This window comes from Oryzias latipes, chromosome 21 (genome assembly GCF_002234675.1).
Source record: "Oryzias latipes chromosome 21, ASM223467v1".
NCBI classification, from domain to species: domain Eukaryota; kingdom Metazoa; phylum Chordata; class Actinopteri; order Beloniformes; family Adrianichthyidae; genus Oryzias; species Oryzias latipes.
Window position 1 is genome coordinate 27,810,657 of NC_019879.2, and position 26,681 is coordinate 27,837,337.

The following is a 26,681-nucleotide window of genomic DNA, read 5'->3' on the forward strand; positions in this document are numbered from 1 at the left end:
AATCTGTCAAACGCTAAGAGTGTTGGGCCAGCAGGCTCCACCTACATTTATTGAGGCATCCGATTGGTCGATTTATAACTCAAATAAGCCAAGTAATGCTTAATAGGCTACAGTAAACAGCCTTTTACTAACTTATCTATGTAACTGAGTGAACAGGCTTTAATCCGATCATGTTTTCTTACAATCAGACTAATTAGGTGTGAATTTTGAAGGCTGTGTTTTAATCTCAGATCAGTGTTTTTGCAGAGTTCTTAGAACTTTACCCCAAAAATTGCATTTTATGTACGTAGATTCCAGTTTTTACTATATTTTATGTGCTGATGTGAGGGTTATATAATAAGTTAAATTAAAATAAAATTATTTTGATGTATATTTCTACTTTTATGAAATGTTATTCTAATTATTATTGCATGTTGTATGCAGTCATTTGATGTACTTTTATTTTGTAATGCGTTGTATATTTGCTGAGCAACTGCCAAAAAACTGGCTTAACAGCTAACATTTTTTATTATTGCTTTTTCACATTTTCACTTTATTTAAAACGTGTTTGTTAGTTTCCCTAAATGTCAGCACACTTTTATATTTGTTTGCGAGTTGAGTCACCATCCTCCTTTTTAAAGGTTTCATTAATTATTTCATTTTGTCTTTGTTTCCTCAAAACATGCAAGTTTAAAAAAAGTTGGTAAACTTTTGCTTAAAATGCTGGTTTTAGCATCCTTGGTCTTGTTTTTTTTTAAAAAGATTTCTTGTTAGCAGTTTGCATGAATGATTTGGTTTCACGCCTGACACAAGACTCTGCTTTTAACTGGACTTAGGACAAGCTTTCCAAAGCATTGGATTGTGCCTCCATGTGGTTGCATTCATTTCCTTTTTTGAAGATAAAACTTTAAAAGTCGATCTGGGTTTTATCTGACTCTAAAGCATTCAGGAGAAATGTCAGTAGAATGTAGAGTCTTGTTCTTTTTCTAAAGTTACAATCTTAAAGGTGTTGCTATGGTGAGTGTAAACACTGGTTGCTAAGGAAGGCCAGGGACTTTACTTTGACGTAAAGAAACCAAGTTAGATTTGTGTTGTCATCAGCCCCAGACCTGCCAAAAACACTATGGTTGCTATGGACTTGTCGCCTTCCTTGGGTCGCCATGTTGAATGTTTTCAGCGAGAACCTTCTCCTCGCTTCCTGTAGTCGCTCTTTGGTGAGTGTGTGCTTCGATGGTGTGTTTTTGACACGAGGTCCCTGCATGCCTGTTCTGCACCAGCCGTCGCATTAGCTCACCATGGCGCCTTTGTGTTTCGCCCCTCTTTCCTCGTCAGCTTTCCTTTTGTCAACGGCGTCCTCGCCAGCCTCAGCCGTTGGAGTGGGGCTCGACGATCGGGCGGAGAATGGACCCTGCTTCCCGTTCACCTCCGTCCTCGCAGAGGGCTGAATAATTCAGGGCTTTATCCTCTCTGAAGCCGTCGATGAATCATCCTGCGGCTGCCTGTAAACGGTGGCAGCTCCCTTCAGATCATTTTCAGCGTTCAGAGAAATGAAGTGCTACAGTAAAGCGGCCCGTGTTCCTCAATCATTTATATTGATGAGTGCTTCCTGAATTCCGCTAGCGTTTGGAGCTAATTGTGAAGCGATACCCTCAGCTCCACCCGGGCCGCCGCCGAACAGAGGTCACCCGGCTGCTGAGCCGCTCGTCCAATCGAGGTATCACATGAAGCTTCATCAATACGGCACAGAGGGCTGAGGCCGCCCTGATACCAGATACTATCACTGTACCCTTTGATATCATTGATTGTGTGGTTGTTGTGTTGATTAACTTCTGCACAGTCTCAGTCTTTGCTCTGAAGCTGCTGCACACGCTCAAATGAAGCCGGAGGAGACGCTCCACCCCAAGCACCTTTACATCAGGATGGATGGAGATCCTCGCCCCCGTTTGGGGACTGAGGTCTCTACAGCGGGCCCTGAACCACCTCAGGCCCTCCACTCTTGGAGGGTCTTGTTTTAATGGGCTGCTGTGGTGCAGAGGTAGAGCGTCCCCCTCTGATTAGAACTTCACAGGTTTGGTTTCTGTCCATGTCTCAGTGTCCTTAAGGAAGATGCTGAATTCCACTTTGCTCTCGGTGGTTATAGGTTCAGTGTGTGAGTGTGTGCATGGGTGAATGTACAGCGCTTTGGGCCTTCTAAGAAGGTACTAAAGCACTTTAGCTTGAACCCAGGAAAGCGTCCTCATCAGACATTTAGGAGGGTTTCCCTAGCTGGGCTACAAGACCCAGGTTTGGATCATGACCTGTTGAGGTCTGAGGCGGATCCCATCAAGCTCCTGTTGACCCTTTGGTCACAGGAGGGCGCTGTGATGGACTAGTCCAATCTTTTCTGGGTGATGACCAAATTAGAAGCATTTTCATCCACCAAAAAAAATGTACGTGTGGTTTAATAACCACCTAAAATTTTTCATGTTTGATTGTTAATTTTTCTAAAGTCAGATTTACATTCCAATAAAATGTTTTAATGTTTTTCTGTAGTTTGGGCGTCAGAATAAAGACCACAGACTGATTGTAGCTGGTGTATATCATGCAGTCAATGAGTCAGCCCCTCTGGAGGCGTTTCCATGGCACCCACACAATGATGATGGATCAAAAAAGTCGAGTTGGCAAACCAAAAAGACATGCGTCTCACACGGAAATAGGTTTGTTGTGACATGTATTTCCTCTAATAGTACGACTGCTTTTTTTATTTACCTCAGTCACCACAGTGGAAGCATCCGTGAAAGGAAGCTGAAGATTCCATCCCATAATTATTGACATTAACCATTTACTGAGCTTTGTTGTAATTTATACATTTCCAAAAATGAGTAAAAGAGGGTTTTTATTCAGAGACTGAAGCTCCTGGGTGGAAAATCTGCTGTCAGAAATGTCTGAATATGGATGGATCGTTGTCCGTCATGCAGACAGGATCTTAATAAAGTTTTATTTTGAGCTTCTTCTGTGATAGTCTGACGTTTGTGGACGATGGCGTTCACAGCTGCAGCTCCTGACAGCAACACATCCCTCTGAATTTGCCTCTCCCTCCATTGTCCTTCTGTTTATCTGGGAGGAAAAGAGATTTAGGAGAGGAATGTGTCTCACAAGTCAGGACGGTTGCTCTAATCTGCTCAGTGTTTTCCTCCTGAACATCATTACAAAGACGAGGAAACGTTGGACAAATGCGAAGAACTAAAACAAATGCTGAGTCAGAGCGGGGATGGAAAATGTAAAAGTCCAACATTGACGTCGTGTTCAGCAGAGCTCGTAGAATAAAGATCACTGGGCTGGACCTGCTGGTTGTGGGAGGAGCCATCCCTGCAGACCAGAGAGGTGGCGTCCTCACTCGTATGAAGCCCAGTTCTTGGTTTTGTTCTCTTGGACTACGGTCACATCATGCCGTCCCACTGCTACCCGCCGATTGTTAGGAGTCGTACCTCAGCAGCGCGGGGACTTGATGAGGGCTGTTGGCATGAGCCGGGGGCCCGGCGATAACCCGGCGTCACCCAGGCGATCTCGTCCTCCGTGGGTCCGAATGGGGAGACGGCATCGATGCTGCACAAAACTCATCGTGACGGTGAAAGCACCACAGCCGAAGACTCCGAAGAACTTCAGTTTAATCCCATCAGCCCCGCCCGACTGACGGCCACCGTCTACATTCATGACGACGCCGACGGTCGGGTGGCAGAAGCCAACCTTAAAGATTCTGCCGATGTGTCCTCTCATGGCGTGGTGGCGGTTGTATCTGTAGCCTTAGCTTCCCTTCAGAGAGCAGGCCTTCCTGTTGGTCCTAACGAGTTCAGACAGGATAACGAGGGGGAATCTGGGGTTTTCCTAAATGTCCACGTCTGCTCTTCAGGAAGCTTTGAGAAGCTGGACTCTTTAATTCTTCTTTACTGCTTTTGTGTCTTCTCCTCATTGAGATGGTTGGCGGAACAACAGATGACAATGACGTCTGGTGAATTTCTACATTAATGCCCATAATGGGCGAAACGTTTTCTCCTTTTGTCTACATGTTTTTGCCACTCAAGCATCTAATGATGGCGTTAGGCGTCTCCCCCAACGAAAGCGGCTGCGACTGGAGGCTCCTGTTAATTTGGGTGTGAAGACAGGCTCGGGGTTGTGTCGAGTGCAGACGCTAACCTGCTCCCTGAACTCGGCAGAGGCGTGGAGGTGTTGACGAGCTGCCAGCAGCAGCTGACAGCTCAAATACGCCAATGACGGCGAGATGAAAGGAGAGAGTCGGAGGGAAAAGTTCAGCCGCTGAAGTTTGGCGTCTAATTGGAGGTCAGCGGGGCGCGGCAGGAAACGGTCACAGCGATCCATAACTGTGGGGCTCCACAACAGAACGTTTTAGGCAAAGGGAGGACGACAGAAAGCTCTAAGCTCCGCCCACCCGACTAAGCAGATCCAGTGTTCACACAAAGAGGAAATCTCCTTAATTAACAGATTTTCTCATTTCTAGTCGGATTAACTGATGTGAGTTGATGTGAGTTGACATTCCACAAAATTAAAATGACTTGTTTTTTAAAATATAAATATTTTGTAATGATCTCATACATTTCACTTGTTTGTGTTGGTAGATTTGTCTTAAACAAGTAAAGATTTCTACATTGAGTGTGTTTGTTAAAGCAAGCCATTCCCTCATTAAAGTGTTTACATGTTGGGCCATTATGGTACGTTTAAAAAAAAAAGGTTTATTATCTAAAAGTATAATTTTTTCCCGCTTTAGAATCCAGTGGAATTACGATAATTGCGTAGAAGGTTAAAGATTGGCGGTAATTCAAAGTTCATTAACACTGGAGCTAAAGTCCTGGTGTTAAAGGGTTAAATCAAAAAACTTAGTTAGCTTGTTTATGTCCAAAAAACAAACTGCATCCACTGCTTCCTGGTATAAGTATTCTTTACAAACAAGAAAAAAAACTGCTTGAACTGTTGAAGACCTGATGGAAAATGTTTTGGCATCGCCTCCTACAGAATTTGCCGTCCTTCGGGATCCATCTTCAGACGGATCGCTGCGCTCGTCTCCTTTAGAACGCGCCACATCAAAGGCCGTCCGCGTTTCTTCCCGCAGAAAGATCGGCTTCCTCAAACAAACCAAGCATCCATCAAAGAGAAACACACCTGTGTTGTTTTACCTACAAGTCAGTTTGATGGATGCGTCTCTCCTCACCAGAAAAAGAAAGTAATTATAGAAGAACGAGTACCAGGAAAAAGAAAAGGGGGACAGACAATTAAAGGTGGTCTTGGTGTAGATGTGCTCGTCTGAGTGAAGGTTACTCTGTCTGCTTCTTCTCTGTAGGATCCTGTAAACAAACTGACTGCAGGTCCACCAACAGCTTCAGTTAGAAAGAACCAGCAACAATAGAAACGTTTTACACCTTTAAGGCACGACTGGAGGGTCCGTTTTTTGACCATAAGTACTTTTATTGGTTTGTTTCAAGTAGAGTGTGTAAAATAAATATACACAGTATGCTATTTGATATATTAATTCATAAATATATTCGAAAATGAAGAAAAGGATGCCGTGTTCTCGACATTATTATTGAATCTAATCATAAATGGACAGACTTGCACTCATCCATAACCCTTGTGCTATCTTGTGCCTTGAGGCACGTTAACGTTGGGAGTTGGGTCATCTAGACCCACTATACAGTGCTCTGAACGTTTTTTCTTCAATGATTTGTGATCTTCACTGGTGTCCATGGATTACATGAAATCTTTCCACCTTTATCCACCTTTGTCATGGTAGGGAGAACACGTCAATGTAAGGGTGGGGTCATCTGGACCCCACAAGAGGGATACAGTACACACACATTGTATGTTAGCTTGAAAGGGGGTGGGAAGAAGCGAGTTTATATAATCCTACATATCTTTAGAGGCGGCCATCATTTTTACAGAAGGGCAGACAAGTCATAAAATCTTAGATGCAGAGTTTCTTTTGTTGTTGTTGTTGTTGTTGTTGTTGTTGTTGTTGTTGTTGTTGTTGTTGTTGTCTTCTCTTCCTTCGCATGTGCAACATCAGAACAGACCTTCAAAAAAAAGTCCCAACGTTTCTTTAAGTTACTGTCCAGTATCTCACTTCAGTGAATCCTTTTATGTTTATTTTCACCAATTTACGTTAACGTTGGGAGTGGGGTCATCTGGACCCCACAAGATAGCACAAGGGTTAAGGAAGCTTGTTTAGAAAATGCCTTAACCTTTGTCAATAATACTGAGATTGACTCGGAAATGGGGAGGGCAAGTATGGGGCAAAGGTTTTTGCCCGCCCCCCTGTAGCTCAATACAGACTAGGGCTGGGCGATATGGCCTAAAAATCAACTCGGAGATTTGATGTTTTTTCAATTTCCGATACCCCCCCCCCCTTAAGGAAAGCACTAAGTACAAACAGCAGACAACTTAAAGCAAATTTTGCTTTTATTTAATCAAACGCAGCACAAATGTAACCCCCATTTCTGGGATAAATAATAAATAAATGAACATTCTTGGAATCAAAGTCCCAGCTGTGTTTTTCTTTGTAGTCTAGACTAAAAGGAGACAAACATTCACCTTCAGAGTAGCACCATTTTCTAAAGGATTAACAATACAGCTCATATCTGGGGTCTAAGGTTTTAATTAAATTAATAAACCCCGTCTTCTCCACAGTATATATGGGTCCCATGTCTTTGGCGATATGCAAAGCGACCGCTTCGGTGACTGTTCTCCACCGTGCCCCTTTCCTACGGGTACCGATCCCCGGTACTGAACGATCCCCGGGGCAACATTCTTCAAGACCACAGTATCGTTAAGATCTGACCTCAACGGTTCTGCTATCGGTACTGGAGAAATCAACTAGAGCTGTGACGGTGTGAAAGCAAACAGGAGTCGGTCAACCCCCCCCCCCCCCCCCCCACAACCGCCCCGCCGAACACAAAATCCCCCGGTGGCCACGTCGCAAATGAATACAATTGATAATTGCAACGCAGTAGTCTTTATTAACAAATAACAGTAACAACTAACGACTAACTAATGAACTAACTGTATCGGTGTTGTAGAACATGTGAAACTAACTAACGCTACGGAAGCTCTGGGGAGCCAAAAATGTGCCATTACACAAAAACTCGATTTAGTTATTTTTTTAAATCGCCCGTAACAAAGAATTTGAATTAATTCATTCAATCGACTTTTCACCGAGGCCTGATACAAACGATTCTCTGCAAAGGTCATTTTTACTCAGTTTAATGTAAAAATGTAAAAAGAAGTCCTCAGAGTAATTTTCTTAAACCAAACCTTTTATGTTTGTTTTTTTATTTATTTTTGTACAAAACTTCGGAAACTGCTGTAATAAAGCTGCAGCATTTCTTTTGGCTCATGTTTGTATGGAGATGTAAATATGAGTATAATATAAATATTGTGTAATTTATATATTTTGCCAAAAGTTTTAACACAAAAGGCACAGAAATTATTTAGCAATAACGTTGAGACGTAAAGGAATCATGAAATCTGAGAGAAAACGATGAAAACTCTTAACATATGGAATATTGACATACGAAGAGGGAAAGTTCTTTTTTTAATTTTTTTCCCCCTGAAATGATTAGATATTGTAGATCTAAAAACGAAATAGATGAAGGTTTGACTTGATTCTTGGAGAAGAAGCTGTTTGTCTGCTTGATCTTCTGTTGGTGAAAGTTTTTATTGCTTTTCTTTTGATCGCCTCCTGATTGCTTTTCCTGCTTCCTGAAGCAGTCGGCCTTTTGTCTACGTTCTGCTTTCGCCTGCAGGAAGTTCAGGAAGATTATTGCAGCAGGATCCAATGAAAGCTGTGTGGCAGTCCTTGATTTAAGCTGAAAACGGTACAGGTTTCCTGAATATGAAGCTGACGGGTCAGTGAGAGTTTATATGAAGCTACTGTAAAAAACGGTTACATTTCATGGTTATTCCTCATTTGGCTCAGCAGTGTCGATGCACAGAGAGGAAGGACAGTTTTAGCTTTTTAGTACTGGTAAAAGGTTTCATATTTGCCTAAATAATAATACTTGGTTTACGGATATAAAAGTAAATTGAGAAATGGATTGAAAACGCATCTAATCTGCCTCTTTTCATATGAGAATATTTTTTGCTCTAAATTAACTCCCCTGTTTTGTTAATTTTTGATGACCAGTATTATTGTTTGTTACCATTTAATTTACAAACAGAATAGCTGAACTGTTTTATTTTATTTATTTTAATGACACTTCAGGTTCAGGGACCTTCCTGTGTGGAGTTTGCATGTTCTCCCCGTTCATGTGTGGGTTTTCTCTCCGGCTTCCTCCCACCGTCCCAAAACAGGCTCCATAGGTTCATTGGTTCATGTAAATTGTCCATGAATGAGAGTGTGCATGTATGTGATTGTGGTCCCGCGTCAGACTGGCGACCTGTCCAGGACGTCCCCTGCCTTCGCCCATAAGCGGGCAGGATAGGCTCCAGCAGCCCCGTGACCCCGACAGGGAGGAAAAACGGGTTTAGAAGATGAATGAATGGAGGAGATGACGCCAACAAGCAAAGCAGAAGACGTGGAAAAATACTTTTGAGTTTGTTTGTTTTTTTGCTTCAATTATTTTTCTTTAAACGGGTCAATTTGACCCAGAACATTGTATTTTTTTTGTTGACTAAATTAAATAAAAAATAGAAAATGCCTAAAAATACCTTTAATTTGTTAAATCTTTATTTCCAAAACGGTTCAATTTGACCCAGACCATTTCAATTTTTTAAGCTAATTACATTAAGTGACCCGATAAGTGTAAGTGGACGAATACCTGCATCATTTTAAATATATAACATTAGGCTATAACATTTTAAAAATAGTCAATAAGATCCACGGCAATTTTTTTTATTAGAGTTGATTACATTAAATAAACAAGAAAAATAAGTGCAAAAAAACACTTAACCCCCCCTCCCCCTTTGTTGGGTCAATTTGAACCGGACCATTTGTATTGTTTGAGCTGATTACAGTAAATAACCCAAGCAGGAGAAGTGAAAAAAAAACCTTTTAAGTTTGTCATTTGTTGGACTTTAACATTTCAAAACGAGTCAATTTGACCACAATAAATAAAAAAGGAGATGGGTAAAAATAGTGTAAACCCCCCCCCCCCACTAAAAACAACAACAACCTTGGGTCAATTTGACCCTTGAACATGTTTTTGATTTTTATGCTGACTACAGTAAATAGGCCAGCAGGAGAAGTGAAGCAATACTTCTAAGTGCATCAATTGTTAGACTTTTACATTTCAAATGGGTCCATTTGACCCAGAACATAACAGGGGGGTTAGAATCCAAGTAAAAACCGCTGGAGGCTGGTTTCAGAAGGGAGACATCTGGCATTTTCTCCCCCATCAAAGACTTCTCACTGATAATGAAAGTTGTGTCGATCCTGCATACAAAACCCTTTAGATCTTCTGTTTCTGGCGTTTTCTTTGTTGGTTTCTAAACGTGGCGTCATTAAGTGGAAGTTCCTAAACTTGCTGGCGTTTATGGGTCCACGCCAGCAAGGAGACACAACAGAACGGCGTGGAGATCTGAGGAGACATCAGGCAGAACCTCAGCAGGAGGAATGTCTGTCTTCCATCAAACCCCCCCCCCCCCCCCCCCCCCCCCCCCCCCCGCTCTCTTAGTTGGGCGAGTGTAACTTTAATCACCTGAGCTCCATCCAGCCGGCACAGACGGCCCCCCCACACACACATCCCTCCCCAGGCTGCTCTTTTCCTTCAACATTTACTTCTTCTATTTTTAGCCCCTCCCTGCGGCGTTTTTCCGGCTGTTTCCGCAGAGTTTCAGGTGCTCGTGCAGCCCGCGCCGCCACGCTCGCTCTGTTGTGATGTGCGTTTGATGTCTTTGTGCGGCGGCGTCTATTTCTGCGCGCCGGGGGAGGGAGCGGCTCTCTCGACGTGCAGATGCGAGGCAGGGGCCGCGTCTCCTTTCATCCCACTTGAAGTGAAACCTGCAGCCGAGCGCGGCTCCAGTTTCTCTGGGCGTCCTTGAACCGAGAAGATAATTTTCTGCAAAGTTAATTACAGATTTCCCTTCACGTGACGCAGATATCGATTTAGCAACGGAGGGAAAAGGACAAAGACGAGGCCGCTTCTCACCCGCGCGGCGGCCGCCATCGATTCCAGGAAGGAAGAGGAATTCACGTTTTGCCTTCTGAAATAAGAAGCTGCAGAATTATTGAAAGACTTGAAATATGTTGTGTTTTTATTGCCAGAAAGCGGTTTTGAAAAATCCTCAACTGAGTGTGAATTGATCCTATTATGGGGGATTGTCTGTGTCGCCGGGCAGGATTCCTCTGAGCCGTGGAGCGCCGCTCTTATCTTCGTTAGGGATAACGCACGAACAAACACTGCTATAAATAACAGACGTGCACACAAACTCGTGTTGCACTTTGTTTGTGCAGCGAGCAGAAAATCCAAACAGAAAACAGTTTATTTTTGGGAACATTTCACTACCGATGGTGAAACGTTTGGTTCCAAATAAAATAGATTTTTCATTACTTGTTTTTTTTTCTTTGTTGTAGTGGAGGATAAAAATGGAATCATTAAGACAAATCATGTCACAGTTGTGTGGAAAGGCTGCGCCTGCGTGGCGCTCTGTGTGCAGAAGAAATGGTTATCAATATGAACTTAAATATTAAGTTATTTAGTTATTAGAGTTATTTATAAAAGGCTCCGCCCCATTTCTGCTGCTTCCATTTCCACGATTGTCTTTGTTTTCCTGGTCTGAGCTGAAATCTGGATCCCGGCGTTACGACTGGATGGAACCAAAATTCTTTGCCATTTTTGTAGCACTGCTAATATTAGGTATAGGGACTGTAAGCTAGCGGGAGAGGATGTAAACAGAGAGCTCTAACATCAAGGAGAGAAGGAGGGCGGGGTTGCTTTGCGCCGACAGTACCGCCCACAACTCTGAGGTGATTTCTGATGAACTCCTGCAGCTCTGCAGAAACTATGTCCTGGAAAGCGACAGATTTTTAGATCAATTCATAACTAAAAAGACGACTGGGAACAATTGACAATAGATCAAAAGATGATCAGAGAGGGACTTAAACGTCCGCTACGAACATTTTGTGCATATCGCTCAGATGGAAATTGGTCATAACATAAATATAATGGAAAGAATGAGAAGAGTTGTGGTTTTTACCGATGTATCCCACATTAAAAAACCACGAAAGAAGTACGAATAAACCACGCAAAGAACACGTAAAACGACGTAGAACATGAACTGTCAGTGATCTGTTGATATGCAATTCATTAGTGATCTGTGCGTCAGTTACGTAAATAACTGACGCACAGAATATTTCTTGCGCCGTATACGAGATATAAAAGTTATACATTGGTGGTAAACAGGGAGGCCCAGTTCAGCTTAGTTTGTTTAGTTTAGCCATCAGTGACGGCATTTTAGAACTGATTTATTGTTTGTTTACAGTAACCGGTGTGAAGCCCATTGAGACATCCGTGTAGTAAAATTGGTACATGCTTGAACAGTCCTTTAGACACACGTGGAGTGGTCTTGGAAAGCGTATGCATCTTGCAAAAATCACGAACAATTGCGTCAGATTTACGTAATGACTGCGTATCATCTACGTAGAATATCCATGAAGTGCGTCATTTTCAAACCAAAACCGAATTCACGTAAAGAGCCGTCGGCTGAAACCCTTAACAGACGTCTGCGCACATCGACGAACGCAAGAAACACTTAAGGATACATGAATCACAAAAAAACCTGAAATTTCATGCGTGGAAAATTCGCAAAATGTGCGTTGACCGTGTGACACGACCTTAAAGCGAACGTTTCATGGATTCTGCTGTAAGAAGCTTCAGTCTGAAGAACGTCAAATGTGTTTACTCAGCAAATATTCCTGAATGCATGAATTTGTTTTTTTCCTTTAACCCTTGTGCTGTCTTGTGGGGTCCAGATGACCCCAATCCCAACGTTGATGTGCCTCCAAGGGACCTGGAGGTCATCTAGACCCACTAAAAAGTGCGCTGAACCTTTTTTCTTCAATGATTTGTGATCTTCACTGGTGTCCATGGATTACATGAAATCTTTCCACCTTTATCCACCTTTGTCATGGTAGGGAGAACACGTCAATGCTAGGGTGGGGTCATCTGGACCCCATAGGATAGGGTTAATATAATTTCTTAGTTTTGGCTTTGTTCCGTCTTTCTTTTTTTCTTGTGTCGACTGAACAGAGACTCGTGGGTGAAATCACCCTCTTCTGGTGGTCATGTGACCCATGGCGGCTTCGGTTTGTGTCCCTGGAGTTTTGGAACTCGGTAGAAAGAAGAAAAACAAAACGTGTTTCACGAAAAATTCTTATTTTCTGTCTTGCAAGAAAGTTTTAAAACAAAATCTTAGGTTGAGCAAAGGCGTCTTAGTGACCAGAAGACCAGATTTTTCTTCCGGGGGGTGGGGGGGGGTCTGTTTATGCAGTGTGAATATTTAGTAAACCTCAATACCAGCAGAGACCTTTGGAGGTGGAGCTGAGCAGCAGCCAATCACAGGCGAGGGGATACTCTTCGCTTTCGGGTCATTATGACCCCTCGCCACAACAGAGGATCTTCAAAGTGTTCCTCGTTGTTGTGGACCGAATGGAGGATAGAACCGGTTGGCCGGGCTCCCGGGCGCTCACATCAAAGGGCGGCGGATGAAGGTGAGACAGACGGCGGCGGGGAGACTTTTGACGGACAGGGGAGCGGTCCTTGCATAGCCCCCCCCCGGCGCTCGCGTCAAGATGCTGTGGCTCGGCCGGTGGAACATCTGCACAGGCGCCGCAGAACACTTGGACCAAACGGCTTGATCCACTTTAGTCACACTTGAAATCAGGATTAGAGAAATCTCCTGGCAGCGGATGAGAGGAGCGCTGGAATCGGGTCGGCAGAAATTCTGCAGGTTGTCCTGAAGGAAAGCCTTGGCTCTGACTTTAAACTCCAGATGTGCCCAGGCCCCCCACCCCACCCTCACCCCCCGATGGAGGATAATTGTAATCAGGCCGGTGCCAGTTCTCATCACGTCCCCTTAAAGCAGCTCAGACCCGGAATGAGGCGCAGATGAAACGCTGACAGCTTTAGATCGCTGCACTCTTAATCTGCTGCCTGTTGGCATGATGTAATCTCACAGTGAGGGATTAGAACGAGCACACGTAAAGCCAGCGAGCGGGCGCCGCGGCCTTTGCGCCGCTCTCTGGAGGGTCACTGCAGGGGTTAATGGACTGCTGGAGTCATTTGTGGGCCGCAGAAGTGAATCAGATCCCTGTTGCTTTCAGGAATGGAGACGATGACTGCGCACATTTGTAAAGTGATTTGATTTCACTGAAAATTGATCAGAATCTGCTTCCTTTTTATCTGCTTTTCCAGACAGTTGCAATGGTCCTCTGGTGTCTGCGTTGCCGCAGTCGTCCTTTCAGAGCTCCTCGCAGTCGGCGGCCAGCGCCGCCGCCTTCAACGCCATCCTGAACAGGAGAGACGGTGAGTGGGACCTCCACCCAGAGGCCATCTTTTCCAGTTCTGTAGAAAAGGAACCCAGGGGGGGCCGGGCTGCAGACCTCATCAGTCCTCCATATCGCTCAACAATAACTTGATGTGAACCAGCAACCCCAGCGGTTACAGTTTTTCCAATTCTGAACATTTAAATTAATGTCAGTTTCAAAATAATAAAAAGATGACAATCTTTCCACATTTGAAGTTCATCATTCTCACTAAAACTTTCTTTTGTACTTTAATTAGTGTGTGTACATATATACATATATATATGTCACTATGAAGATCCTCTGTTGTGGCGATGGGTCAACATGACCCAAAACAGTAGTTGATTAGTTGATAATAGCATTCCAGATTATGCGTTTTTAAGTGCATTTTCTATCGATTTTTTTTTTTTAATGTATTTTTTTAATCAATTTCAAAATGCTGTCAAGACGGTATTTAATTGTTTTATGAGCGTCTGACTTTTGTTTTCCACACCTGACCTCTAGCTGAAAACACAACGAGCGTCTTTGAGCAGCTCTAAACGCACAAAACAGAGATCTCAGGCAGAAGCAGCTCTTATTAAATATTCAGTCAAACTTGCGGTTTTTGTTGTTAGGAGACATGCTCTACCTACAGAACCTCATTGGTTAAAGAACATTCATTCTGTTTTGTTTTTGTTACACTGAGAAATATTTTGTTGTGTAAATCGGACAATGTTGACTTGGCGACCCCACTATTTAGTGCTCTATGTAGTTAGTAGTGAGGGAATTCGGATACAACCACAGTTGTGGTACATTCAATAAAATGAATGTCTCCATGTTAAAGCGAATAAATATTCCGGCAGATTTTTTTGTCATATACTTTTAAAAATATTAAGAAATCGTTCAGGTAGAGTCGTTGGAAGTATCGCGATACGCATCGTGTTGTGAGATACATAAGTATCATAATGCTAGCTATTGACAACAAACACCCCTACTAAATACACTTTTTGTTTTTTTTGTTATACTTATACCGTAATCTGGGAATTTAGCCTCTAAACGTGTATTTTTTCACCCTCCAAGGACACATTTTAATGTTGGGGGGTTCAGCCAAGCTTGTGGATTCTCCTCTGCTGGCTTTAGCCTCACGTTTGGATGCAGTGATGCTTTCACTGACTGTAGTTTTCCAAAGTGCTCCCGCGTCTGACAGTCGTCTGTGATTTCCAGTTTGTAGCCGTTCAGATCAGAGTTGTCTTTACATAATGTCGTAAATGGAGGTTAAATGAAGGCGGCGAGGGCGGAGCTTCCTCACGACGATCGGATTCGCCTCTCAGAATCGATTGCGGACGCGGGAAGACTTTGGATTCACACACATGCCAGCTGAAGCAGGGAAGTGTGGAAGAAGCCGCTAAATTCCAAAAGGTTCACAGATGACAGAATTAGTATGTGGAAGCTGCTGACATGAGACATTACATGATAATTACAGCGTTGGATGTCCGCACTTCCCTCCCTGCAGGAAAAGGTTAGCACTCATAATTATTTATGAAGAAGAATCCCTCGGTTCCCCTCCGCATGCATTACTACACCGATGAAGGGTCTGTAGATCTGAGATCTTCGGCTTTTCTTCAGACATCCTGCTTGAAGTCACAAAAATGGATAAAAAAGAACATAATGACATAAATAAACAACCGGCAGCGTTTGGACACACCACTGCGCACGGCTTCCACCGCTCACCAAAGTACAGCCCGGCTGGAAGAGGAGGGAATGGAGAGGATGACTGTCGGCGGTGAAGCCACCTGCAGTCAGAAAACAGGACGGATGATGAAGCCAAAGAGAGAAAATGCTTATGCACATGTTTTCCACATGCATGCTGCGGGCGACGGGTCATAGCGAACTCTTATCCAACATGTAACGTAAAGAACGGGTGAGACGCAGTCGTATGGATTTTCCTTTTTACAACCTTCTAAATCCTGCAGAACGGTCCTGTAGTGCTGTTCATGTTAGAAGTGTTAGAAGATGCTGACATGAGGAAATCAGACAGAGTGTACTTTGTGTGTCTTGAGGGTCCAGATGACCCTACTCCCAACGTTTTCTGACAATGAATATTTCTTGATACAAATCGTTGTGAATCAGGAGCAGACGCCAAAATAGCTGCTCCTCCCCAATAGTCCCGCCCACAACTCTATTTCTGCCATACTACAGAAACTATGTCCTATAAAACCACACGGGATCATCGCTTAAAAGACCACTGAGAACACTTTGAAAATAGATCAAAAGATAATCGGAGGGAGACTTCAGAATAACATTTTCAGTCAAACAAAAACCTGAAAATCTGTTTTCAAGCACCAGCATTCAAGCAAAAACCCGCCTGATGAGCGCCTGCCCCTCAGAGGAGGCTCCAAAAACATCTGCCTGGAGGTTTCACTTTGTGTTTCTCCTCCAGGAGCAGGAGGCTGGTCTCCCATGGTGACGGACCAAAACCCCTGGCTGCAGGTGGACCTCGGGGAACAGATGGAGGTGACGGCCGTGGCCACGCAGGGCCGCCACGACAGCTGGGACTGGGTCAGCAGTTACCTGCTGCTGCTCAGCGACACGGGCCGCATCTGGAAGCAGTACAGGCAGGAGGACGGCGTGGAGGTGAGTCGCGCTCTGACCGTCCGCTGCTGCCCCATCCAGCCTGACGGGTTCTGCTTTTGTTTGGGGCTTCACGGAAACACTCTGAAGCGATTGTTGTCGGTTGTCAAAACATGGAGCTGATTAGCATGAATTAGCATGAACTCTGGAAGCTGAGCGAGGGGGGTGGGGGGGCTGTACCTAGAAGGTCACTGACAGTTTGTATAATCAATAGTAGAAAGAGAAATGTGCAAAAGCAGCAGTTGGATTCTCCGTTTGTGGTGTCAGGATTGAACAGAAAAACGTGTTTGGAAGCACAAGAAAAGACAAAAAAGCGAGCGGCGTTAAGGTCAACGACACAACCAAAAGGCTTCAAGTGCTTCATGAACACTTCCTGAACACGCAATCATTCCGATGACCTTTGTTGCACAAATGTGTGTGTGTGTGTAATCACTCCCCACACACACTCACACACAATACTGTTATCCTTCTGTTACGGGGACAAAAACGTACAAAAAAATCACAATAGACACCCGATCAGACTTTATGGTAAATGGTGTTTACTTGTATATTTGTATACTTGCGTTAGGGCTGCGCGATATGAGATAAACTCGCGACACACAATATTAGTCATTGATATTGTGATGACCCCATAACCTGCGATAAAGCAACAAATAGCATAAACATCGTTTCTATTTCCATTTCACTGCAACCGTTTAATTTGAACGAGAGTCAACATAACTTCAATTATACTCTATGTGACCCCGTCTATATCTAACATCAAAGCTTCCATCTGATTGGTCAAATGCATAACAGGATTTATTTGATTCGTTAAATACTTCAAACTGCCACAAGATTGTTTTGGCACATTTAAAGTAACCGTTTATTGGGATTTTCGTCTTTTTTTGCGATATGTATATTGCACAGCTTGATATCGCGATGACGATAACTTTGCGATCTACTGTGCAACTTATGTACTTGTATACTCGAAAAACTTGTATACTTGTATAGCGCTTTTCTACCTTCCTCAGAGTCCCAAAGCGCTTTACAGTCACACATTCACACACTGGCGCCAACCTTCCACCGGAGGCAGGGTGGGGTTCGGTGTCTTGCCCAAGGACACATGGGCAGCCAAGCTGGGAATCGAACCTGCAATCAACCAATCGGAGGTGGAACCTCCAAGTGAAAGTTTTTAATGAGCCTCAACACTAATAAAACCTGAATTTTTTACATTTTAAAGCTTTTAGAACCAATTTTGCTGGAGGAAAACTGTATTTTTAGTTTGGTTAACCAGTAAACATCGGAGCTTTGGCTCCAGTGTTTATGTTTTTAAACGTCCCTAAATCTTCTGGCGATGAATGTGATTGCAGTGGATTCTGAAGCAAAGCAGCAACACCTTACAGTCGGAAGTGTTTACCTAAACATCGTGTATCAGCTGATTCTAACGCGGAACAAAATAACCCGTTTATCTAATTGATTATAATTATGTTTGTTCCGTGAACGCTCAGTTATGGTAGATCAAACGGTGTGTGTTATTTTGCTGTCGCCGGCGACGGCTCCGGTGTTAAAGGGTCACACAAAATGTCGTCAGTTTCTGGTTCTTCCAGTCATCATCAGGGTTGGTCCACCTCTTTATAAACATTTTAACAGCTGAAGACGGCCTTTAAAGTCCCACTCTGATCATCGTTTGATCTTATTTTCCAAAACCTTCCCAGTGGAATTTTATCATTATCAAAAACCAGTGTCGTTTTCTAGGACATAGTTTCTGCAGAGCGGCAGTAGTTCATTAGAAGTTCACCTCCAAGTTGTGGGCGGGACTGTTGGTGCAGAGTAAGCCTTCTCTCTTTTCCCATCATCCTTCTATTTACAGGATCTGCCACTAGCTTACAGCCCCTCCCACCCTCAACCTAACATTAGCGATGCAACAAAAATGGCGAGCGATGTCGGAGCTATCCAGTCGTAGTTTTAGAGCAGGGAGCTCGTAGGGAGACGTAGTTTCTATGTCACTGATACAATCTTTTTCCAACTTTTCACGGCTCCTAATTCACATTTTGAATCAAGAAATGCAATCAATAAATACATCTTAAGCTTCATTTTTTTATAGTTGTCCTCTATCGTCAGAAAAATGCCAAAAACACCAAAAACCTTTGATCGGAGGGGGTCTGTAACCTTTCGACACCGGCGCTGGCGACACCTAAATAACATCTTTGACATACTGTAAATCTGACTTTTCAGTCGATCAACAGGAATCAGCTGATTTTGACGAACAGAAAAACGTTTTTTTATATGATATGCAAACACAAAAATATAAAATGTTGTATATCAGCTGCTTTCGTCTGCCTCAGAATCACCTGGAATTCCGTTCATACTGTTGAAGAGTTTTTTATTTTTATTTTTTGTTTACCTTAATTTACCCCACATTGGGGAAATTGTTCTCCGCATTTGACCCATCCCCTGGGGAGGGCGGGAGTCGATCCGCCAACCCTTCGGTTGTTGGACCTGCTCTACAGCCTGAGGTAAACTGCCGCCCAGTTACGCTTACCGAAAGTTACGGTAGTCAAAAGCTCTGGTGTTGTAAGGATTTAAACAAAAACAACCATCTGAGCCTTTCCGGTGGTAGAGCTACAGCTGAAGGACGCTCCACGGCTCAAACTGTCTTTAAATAGAAAGATGGAGGCAGCATCAGGAAACGCTCCCGATTCCTGCAGCTTTGTGCTTCCCAGCCTCTGCTTATCTGCGGCGATGGTCTGGCCTCAGTCATGGGCGATAGCATCTCCGTCTCCTGATCCGGACTCTCTGCAGTATTGATGGCGGCGGGTCAGCGTGGGATAACATCCTCTCACTTCCTCCGACGCCTCTCAAGGTGTGGGAAGTGTCTGGTGTCAACACGATTATAATGCTGCCTCTTTCTGTCCCGCGTGTAAACTCCCAGCAGCCCGCTCACGGGTGCAGAGGCTACGAAAATGGCCCCCACGTTGGCACATGTCATCAATTCTTTATTGTGTTTGCCCCAGTTATGTCAAAGGCTGCCAACGAGATGTTCGACTCTATTTCGGAGTGTTTTTCTACTCGCCGCTCCAATTAGCATGGCGGGCGGCACTTGCCCACTGGCTGCGGCAGAATGATCTTTTTTTCATTGTGTTGAAATTATGGAGAAACACAAAAAGCGAACAATTTCTGTAGTTCTGTGCCAGCTTTCAATTATTTATCCCCCCCACCTATTTAAAAATGGATCATCGGGAATGCAGGAGAGTGTGGGAATGAAGGAGGCTAAAATAAGAAGGCGCTGCAGTCTGAGGCCGCCTCCACACGCCTGCTAACGGCGTTGAGGTGTGAAGGGGGGGCTGGGGGGGGGGGGCACATGGTTCCGAACAAAGAGGCGAATATGGAGGGAAAAGTTTTCAAAGTTCATTAGAGGAGGGGGTCAAATCAGGTCAACTTTAAGTGAATAAAAAACTGGATTTTAAATAAAAAAATTTAACTTAAATTACAAAACCTAAAAGAAATAATAAAAGATTTGGAAAAAAAATAATTTCTAGAGAAACTGAAACCTTGAAATGAAATAAACTCGAGAAAATATTAATAACTAAAATATTTGTTAGTAACAGCTTCTGCTTTGGATTTTCAGTTCATGTTTTTTTTACTTTCAATCTGGTTTGAAATCTGAATCTTCCTTTTTGGAGCCTGATCTTTCATGGGGGCGGGGCTTTGAGCTCATTGGTCATGATTTGACGGTGATTTAATTCCTGCTCCTGGCTGCTTGTGCGTCATCCCTCCTATGATGTAACCGACTTTGGTAGAGCGTTGTCACTACTGCACGCCGCGTCACCACAAACTAAAGTTGAAAATTAAAAGAACGGCAATAATAGCTCTACAGTTTTTTTTAATTGAGTTTTCAATATGTACCATTATTTTCTGGAGTCACAGCTTTTTGCATAGTTGTTGGCTGGGGGTGCGACCTCTATGTTATATATTTTTTTTTATTTGATAAATATGCTCGTGTGTCTTTAGTTTCCCACCAACACTGACGACCACTAGAGGGAGCTATCCATTTAGATCAGTATTTTCTACTGACAGCAACGCAACTCCACGTAGCCAGGAGTCAGACGGTTGTTCCAAAGCGACACAGGGGATGAAAAATTCAACTGATTTAGTGATTTGACGGTAAATAGAGTCTAGTTGACTTGTTAGCATGATTTTCATGCTATGATTATCTGAGTACTTGTTCATAAGTTGCGCTAAAATACTAGGGTTGTGTCCAAATTCCTTCACTACATAGTGCACTGTATAGTGCGTTTGCCATTTTGGAATCTATGAATCCAAAATCAAGGGCCCTGGAAATTTCCCAGAAGATTCTGCGAAAAACCAGTGTGCATCGATGCTCACCAGATCAGCAAATATAGACCACAATGCATTGCGCCTGAACAATTTTGCCCAAATATTTTTATTTTTTTTAATAAACCATCAACGTTTTTATCTTCAGAAGACAGTGGAGTCATAAATAATCGTCTCAAAACGCTCATTTTAATTCGATTTTAACTTGAAATCGATGATGTCATATCAGCAGTTAAAAAATAAATAAAAAAAGTAGTGAGCATGGTGTCCGACTTTTAAAATCCAGGGCACTACATAGTGCCTATATAGTTTTTTAGTATTTAGGGTTAGGATGGGAATTCGGACGTGGCACTAGATTCACCCTGTGCTTCATGAAGCTAAATGTCAATGAGGAGAGATGCTGAAAGTGTGATTGAAAGATTGAAGAGTGAAAAAGGAATTGAGCATGAAATAGTCTAAAGTTCCTGGCTGTCAGACTCTGAGCCGGAGACATCTTGTTTGCTTGGGATGACCGTGTGCAGGTGGTGGTCAAGGCCAGACCACCCTGAAGAGAAGAGCCAGGAGGAGAATGGGGGGGAGTCGGGCCGGCGAAATGTCTGGAATGCAGATAAACGAGGAAGGGGTTTGATTGCGATTGGCTGTGAAGAAAGTGAATCAGCAACCCAGTGTCGCAGGAACAGGCAGACGGCTGGATCCAAATGCAGCAGGTTTATTAGCTCAGCTAAAAGTCCACAAAGCTAAATCAGGTACAGGCAGGCTGGGGTCGATAACCAGCATGAGATCATCAGGGGAGAGTCGGGGCAGGCAAACAGAGTCAGGGTCAGAAGACTAAAGATCAGGTCCAGATCTAACGCTCGGTAATGAAGGCAGAGTGGCACAAACAATACTTCACACTGACTGAGGCTCAGTGCAGTGCTTAAGTAGACTGTGGTTGATTGAATAAATGAGTCAGGTGTGCGGAAGTGACAGGAAGTGTGCGCCGGGGTTGCTGGGAGATGTAGTGTGGTTGGAACTCTGGGGACGGCTCCCGGCGGTGACCAGAGGGGGAGACAGACTCAGCCCCGAAACAAACATGCAATCTCTGACCGTTTAAACTGATTTTTTTGTTAGAAAAGCAAATATCCTTACCGTTAATGTGTGAAAAGTTTTTCCTGATCAAGTTAGTTTGTTTTCTTTAGATGAAGCTCAGGTTTATGTCTCTGCTTCTGGAATGAATCCAAACATTCAAAGCGATCAATCATCTCGGAGCAGAAGATGTGTGTGTTGGTGTCTGTAGTGGTGAGATCATGTGAATTACATTCTCATTTTTATCATTATTAGTCATCTCATAGTAATATCCCAACTCCCTAGTTGACATTTTGTTTCTGTAAATGTGTTTGGGATCATTTTGGAGAATTTAGGCACCACGATGTGGGACGCTGTGGGGCCGCGCCGCCGCTCCTGCAGGTGCAGCCTGACAGCTTGGCTGCGGCGTTCAGATGAGCGGCTTCTCGGCTTCCTGCTGCAGCTGTCGGCCGGAAAGGAGGTGATGCCGCTGTGCAGAGCTGCTGCAGGCCAGAAAAGCAGCCTCTGATTTATTGTATTAGAAAGCACATTTCTGCAGACACCCCCCCACCTCCATCCCTGCTGCCCCCCTGATCTCATCCACGTCCGTCTGGAGGCTCAGAGGTATAAAAAGAAAAACGGCTCCGAGCTGCAAACAAGCTCTGTGCTGTTGGAAATGTGGGAAAAAAAGATGATTGTTTTCATGTTTTCAAAGTCATTTTTCAACTGGGCACAGAATATTTATTATAGCTACAATAATGATATTGCGTTTTTATTGCCCCGCTCAAAGCGTAATTGCCTCGTAGTTAAATGAAAGTGCAGAAGAAAGAGAGCATTGGAAGAAGAAAATCGAATATTAAATGATATGGGGGAAAAAAAAGAGTTAAACAGCAGCAGCACGGGCTGAGTAAAGCACAATAATGAAAGCGCGCTTTTGGGGAAGGATTTGAAGAATTGGTGGCTCGCCGCTCTCACGGACTGCTGGGAAGTCCGGCTCTGTTCGCCTGGAAAACATTTTTCCTTTGTTCCAATAATTATATGAATCCCTGCCGAGATGTGTACTTCTACCTCAGTAACGTGCCATTATTAATATCTTCATTAATTGCACCTTAAATATTTATGAACCCCAAGAATCCTTCCAGAGCGAAGCGAAGGCGGGGTTTCTCGTGGAGGTGTGGTCTCCTCAAGATCCACTCATTCCCACGGCGTCAAACCCCAACTCGGCCATCTTTATATAAAACACATCAAAAGTGGCTTAGTCTCCAGGCAGGGAGGGAGATTTATTCCCAGGATGTTTGATGATCACCCATCCTCCTTTAGAAAATAAAATGTCACCATGGCAACCACACAGTTTTCCCACAGTGAAAAACTCTCCATTTAATTGCGTTTTTGGTCCGACTTCTTGTCAAATTAGCCTTTGCTCCTGATTTCGTTCACAAAAACCTCACAGGAAATAGAATTGAGAACTGGGATAGAATGACTTTAAAATATGAGAACTGCTCATCCTCAAATGTATTTTGAGCAAAAAAAAGAGAAATTATGCACAAAACATCAAACTTTTAGATCCACATATACATAATGAGGTGCATATGAATGCTGTTATAGCAATGAGTTTTTTCTACATTATAGTAAGCTTTTTAGTCTAATCTTTACTGTTTTCGTTATTCTGTGGAGCCTGACAGATAAAAAAATAAATTTATTTGTTCCCACGAAATAATATTCTGATATACATTGATCCTGTTGTATTTGAATGCACCACAGTTACAGGGACACTGTGATTGGTCGAGATGCATTATGGGATATGTGTGATGCATGATTGGATACGTAGCATGTAGCCTTCGGATGTAAAGTGACTGCTAACGATTATGTTAACAAAAGACAAGTCCTGAATATTATTATTCCTGTTCGACAGTAAATGTGTTGTAATGAGATACACATAGACAGAAATGTCAAGGTATCTGCTGTAAAGTATTCCTCACATCCATGTTTTGAATGACTTATTACTTGAATTATTATTTCGTTCCCACTAATTAATTTTTTCATGAAAAAAAATACTATTTCGTGGAAACTAATTATTATTTCGTGTTAACGAAATATTATTTCTTGGGAATGAATACTTTTTTTTTTTAACCCATGTCCGATCACGGACTCCGTATGATTCTTCTGGTGTTCCATCTACAAGTTTACATACCGTCAGTCACGTAGATTCAACTTGTTAATCATGATCATGTGATCCACGCATTTCTGGGAGCCCCACCTCATCAGCATGATCCAAACTCTCACTAAAAACCCTCTGGATAGAACTAGATTCATGTATTTTACTCTGTAGTTCCTCATCATTCCACTAGAGGCAGTAGAAGGGCTTTTCATGCTTATTTCAAAATGGCTGCCTCACTGAAAACCCAGAAATGTTTTTGGCGGGAAAAGTATTGCTAATTTTCTGTGTCGAGAAAAAGTCATCTATTGTCAGCTATTTTTGAAAGAATGGAACATCAGTTGATAAATCCTTAAGTCATTTTAATACAGTTACACCTTTTTAAAAATGTGTGGATCATAATTGAGACGGTGGGTAAATAAGGTGCTTTTTCTTCCTGAACACTTGTGTCACTTTTCTTGTTTCTTAAAATAACATTGCTGTGAGCAAAAACTGACCATATCACCCAATGGATCATAATTGATACAATCTAGATCTCAGTGGAATTATTCTAACATCTGAATTCCAAAATAAAGAATTTTCTGTTCTTTGATCTTGGGAGTTTACAGGGTTAAGTTAATCATCCTCAGTGTTTTTCAGTTTCTGGTTTTCTTCTTGTCGGGTCATCTGGACTCTCATCTTTTTATTTCTCAATTTGTTTCATGGTTTTGTCTCACTTTGAGTTTTATTTATTAAATAGTTGACGTTCTTGCCGCTGAGCCTCATGGTCTCCTGCATTTTGGGACTTTCACCTGCAGTTCTTGACATCGACGATGAATGAAAATGCTGAAATATCGGTTATCGTTATTAGCTAACATTACGTTTCGCGCCATCTATGGTCAGAATTCCTAGTGTTGTGACCACTTCAACTTAACATGATTGAAACACTTTTTATTGCATTCACTTTTACTTTTGCTTAGTGTTATTTTTACTTGTCATTCTTTGAGCTTTAAATAGGCGATAAAACCTCCGCACGTTATTGTTGAATTGCTCTACAGTTTTTCCTTGCTATATTACGGATCACCTGTCGTCATCTCGCTATTTAGCAAATTTTTTTGTGCTTTTATTTTTTAACTGCGTCCTGATTGGCTGTAGACCTTGTCAATCCATGTCCTCCATGTCGTGTCTCCTGAACAGAATGCGTTCAGTTTGCAAAGATGATCTGTGTTTTTTATTTAATAAAACTGGACGTACGTTGCTGTGAAGGTTTGATCTCTGAGAGTTAAAACAAGAGAGAAAAATGAAAATGTTCATGTCTGTCTGAGGAAATCTATAAAGTGTGTCATGAGGACTGTTAGTGCATGAAAACATCTAGAAGTATTGGGGAAAAAAACAAAACTGACTACTCCTAAAACTCCTAAAGCTTGACTATTGGTTCAATGTTCTGACACAGAGTGCGGCTTTAATCGTCCTTCAAGCAGAGAACACACATTTTCTTTTGTTTCTCCCGTTTTGTACACACGGCGGTGAAAACCTTTCCTTTCAGCTTTTGAAGTTTTGATCAATCAGACTCTATTTAAATCCATCGCCCAAGGCAGACCAGCTCAGCAGTTTCTTCTCCATCTCTCGGCTGCTTAATTACTTCAGGTTTCCGTGTGCGAGAGGCTGCATGTCTTTCCAGTCCTGCACCATCTCACCAACTCTAACAAGCAAGCAACCCAGCAGGAAGGTGGGAGACCTCTCCCAACGTTTGCCCCTTCTACTAAACCAGAACCATCAACAATTGATGGTTTTGTTCCCATAACTTCCACATATTTATCCGTTTTTGGATTCAGCGGAGAGTCGGCATGCGGTCTGATTTCCTTCACATTTATTTTCTATCAAACATGATTTGAAAACACCTCAGCGAGGCTCGTCGGTGTGAAGCCTGCAGTGAGGTTCTGTGGGATATTTCACATCTTCCCAGGAAGTCTGTGTGTAGCAAACCACACGCTGCTGTCTGAACAGTTTCCTTCCATTTTAAGGGTTTTCTCCGTTAAAGCCGTTGATTTAACAGTTCAAGCGTAAAAAAGAATCAGTTTTCATGTCATCATCAAATGCCTGCTACAAAGAATTCATAGCTGAACAATTTGGTGTATTTTGCTTTTTTAATCATTACATTTGAATTCATTTATTTTTTCTTGCTTTAGCCCTTGTGCTATCTTGTGGGTCCAGATGACCCCACTGCCTTGGGAGGCACGTTAAGGTTGGGTTAACTAACACATAGCACAAGGGTTAGAAAAAAAACGCATGTTTAAGCTAACTGTGGGAGGGGCTGAGTCACTGGCTGTAACATCAGCTGTTTGCCAAAAATAGCTAACCGCATTCTATGCATCACACCTAAGTCACTTAAACTCTTCTATAGATCCTTTTAAAAAAAAAGTGTTTGTTGTTTTGCTTTTTGCTCTATCATTAGCCGCCTCTGAGAAATTGTCGAAATGGTCTGAGAAGTCCAACGTATAACAAAAAACTCGGTCAGTTCGTAGCTGATGTGGGTGAGGAAATGTGGAGAGCAAAATTGTACAAAATGGAAAATCAAAAGTTGGTTTACATATTTTCTGCTTTTCTAACTACCGTATATTCCACACTATAAGTTACGGTGGCCCAGAAGGGTCACAACACAACACATTAACTTTATACACAACACACGAACTTTACACACAACACATTAACTTTACACAATAACTTTACACACAACACACTAACTTTACATACAACACACTAACTTTACACACAACAGATTAACTTTACACACAACACATTAACACACAACACATTAACTTAACACACAACACATTAACTCACAACACAACACCTCACAACACAACACATTAACTCACAACACAATAACTCACAACACAACACATTAACTCACAACACAACACATTAACTCATGGCCCAGAAGGGTCACAACACAACACATTAACTTACCTCACAACACATTAACTCACAACGGAAGTAAAGCAGCAATTGAAGTGCTTTTATTCTGAAATTTCTACTGGGCTGAGCAGCTAACTGCCTAACAGAAAGTAATGTCACAGTGAGCTGTGGAGG

At 42.8% G+C, this 26,681-nt stretch overlaps 1 protein-coding gene across 1 annotated transcript in view; it reads left to right on the forward strand.

The window, feature by feature from the left end:
- The window catches only part of LOC101169574 (contactin-associated protein-like 5), a 156,565-nt gene that overhangs the window by 28,556 nt on the left and 101,328 nt on the right, over window positions 1–26,681 (forward strand). Inside the window, exons 2-3 of the mRNA XM_011489979.3 lie at window positions 13,377–13,487; window positions 15,906–16,099. Of these exons, the coding sequence (XP_011488281.1) occupies window positions 13,377–13,487; window positions 15,906–16,099 (305 nt within the window). The remainder of the gene's footprint in view (window positions 1–13,376; window positions 13,488–15,905; window positions 16,100–26,681) is intronic.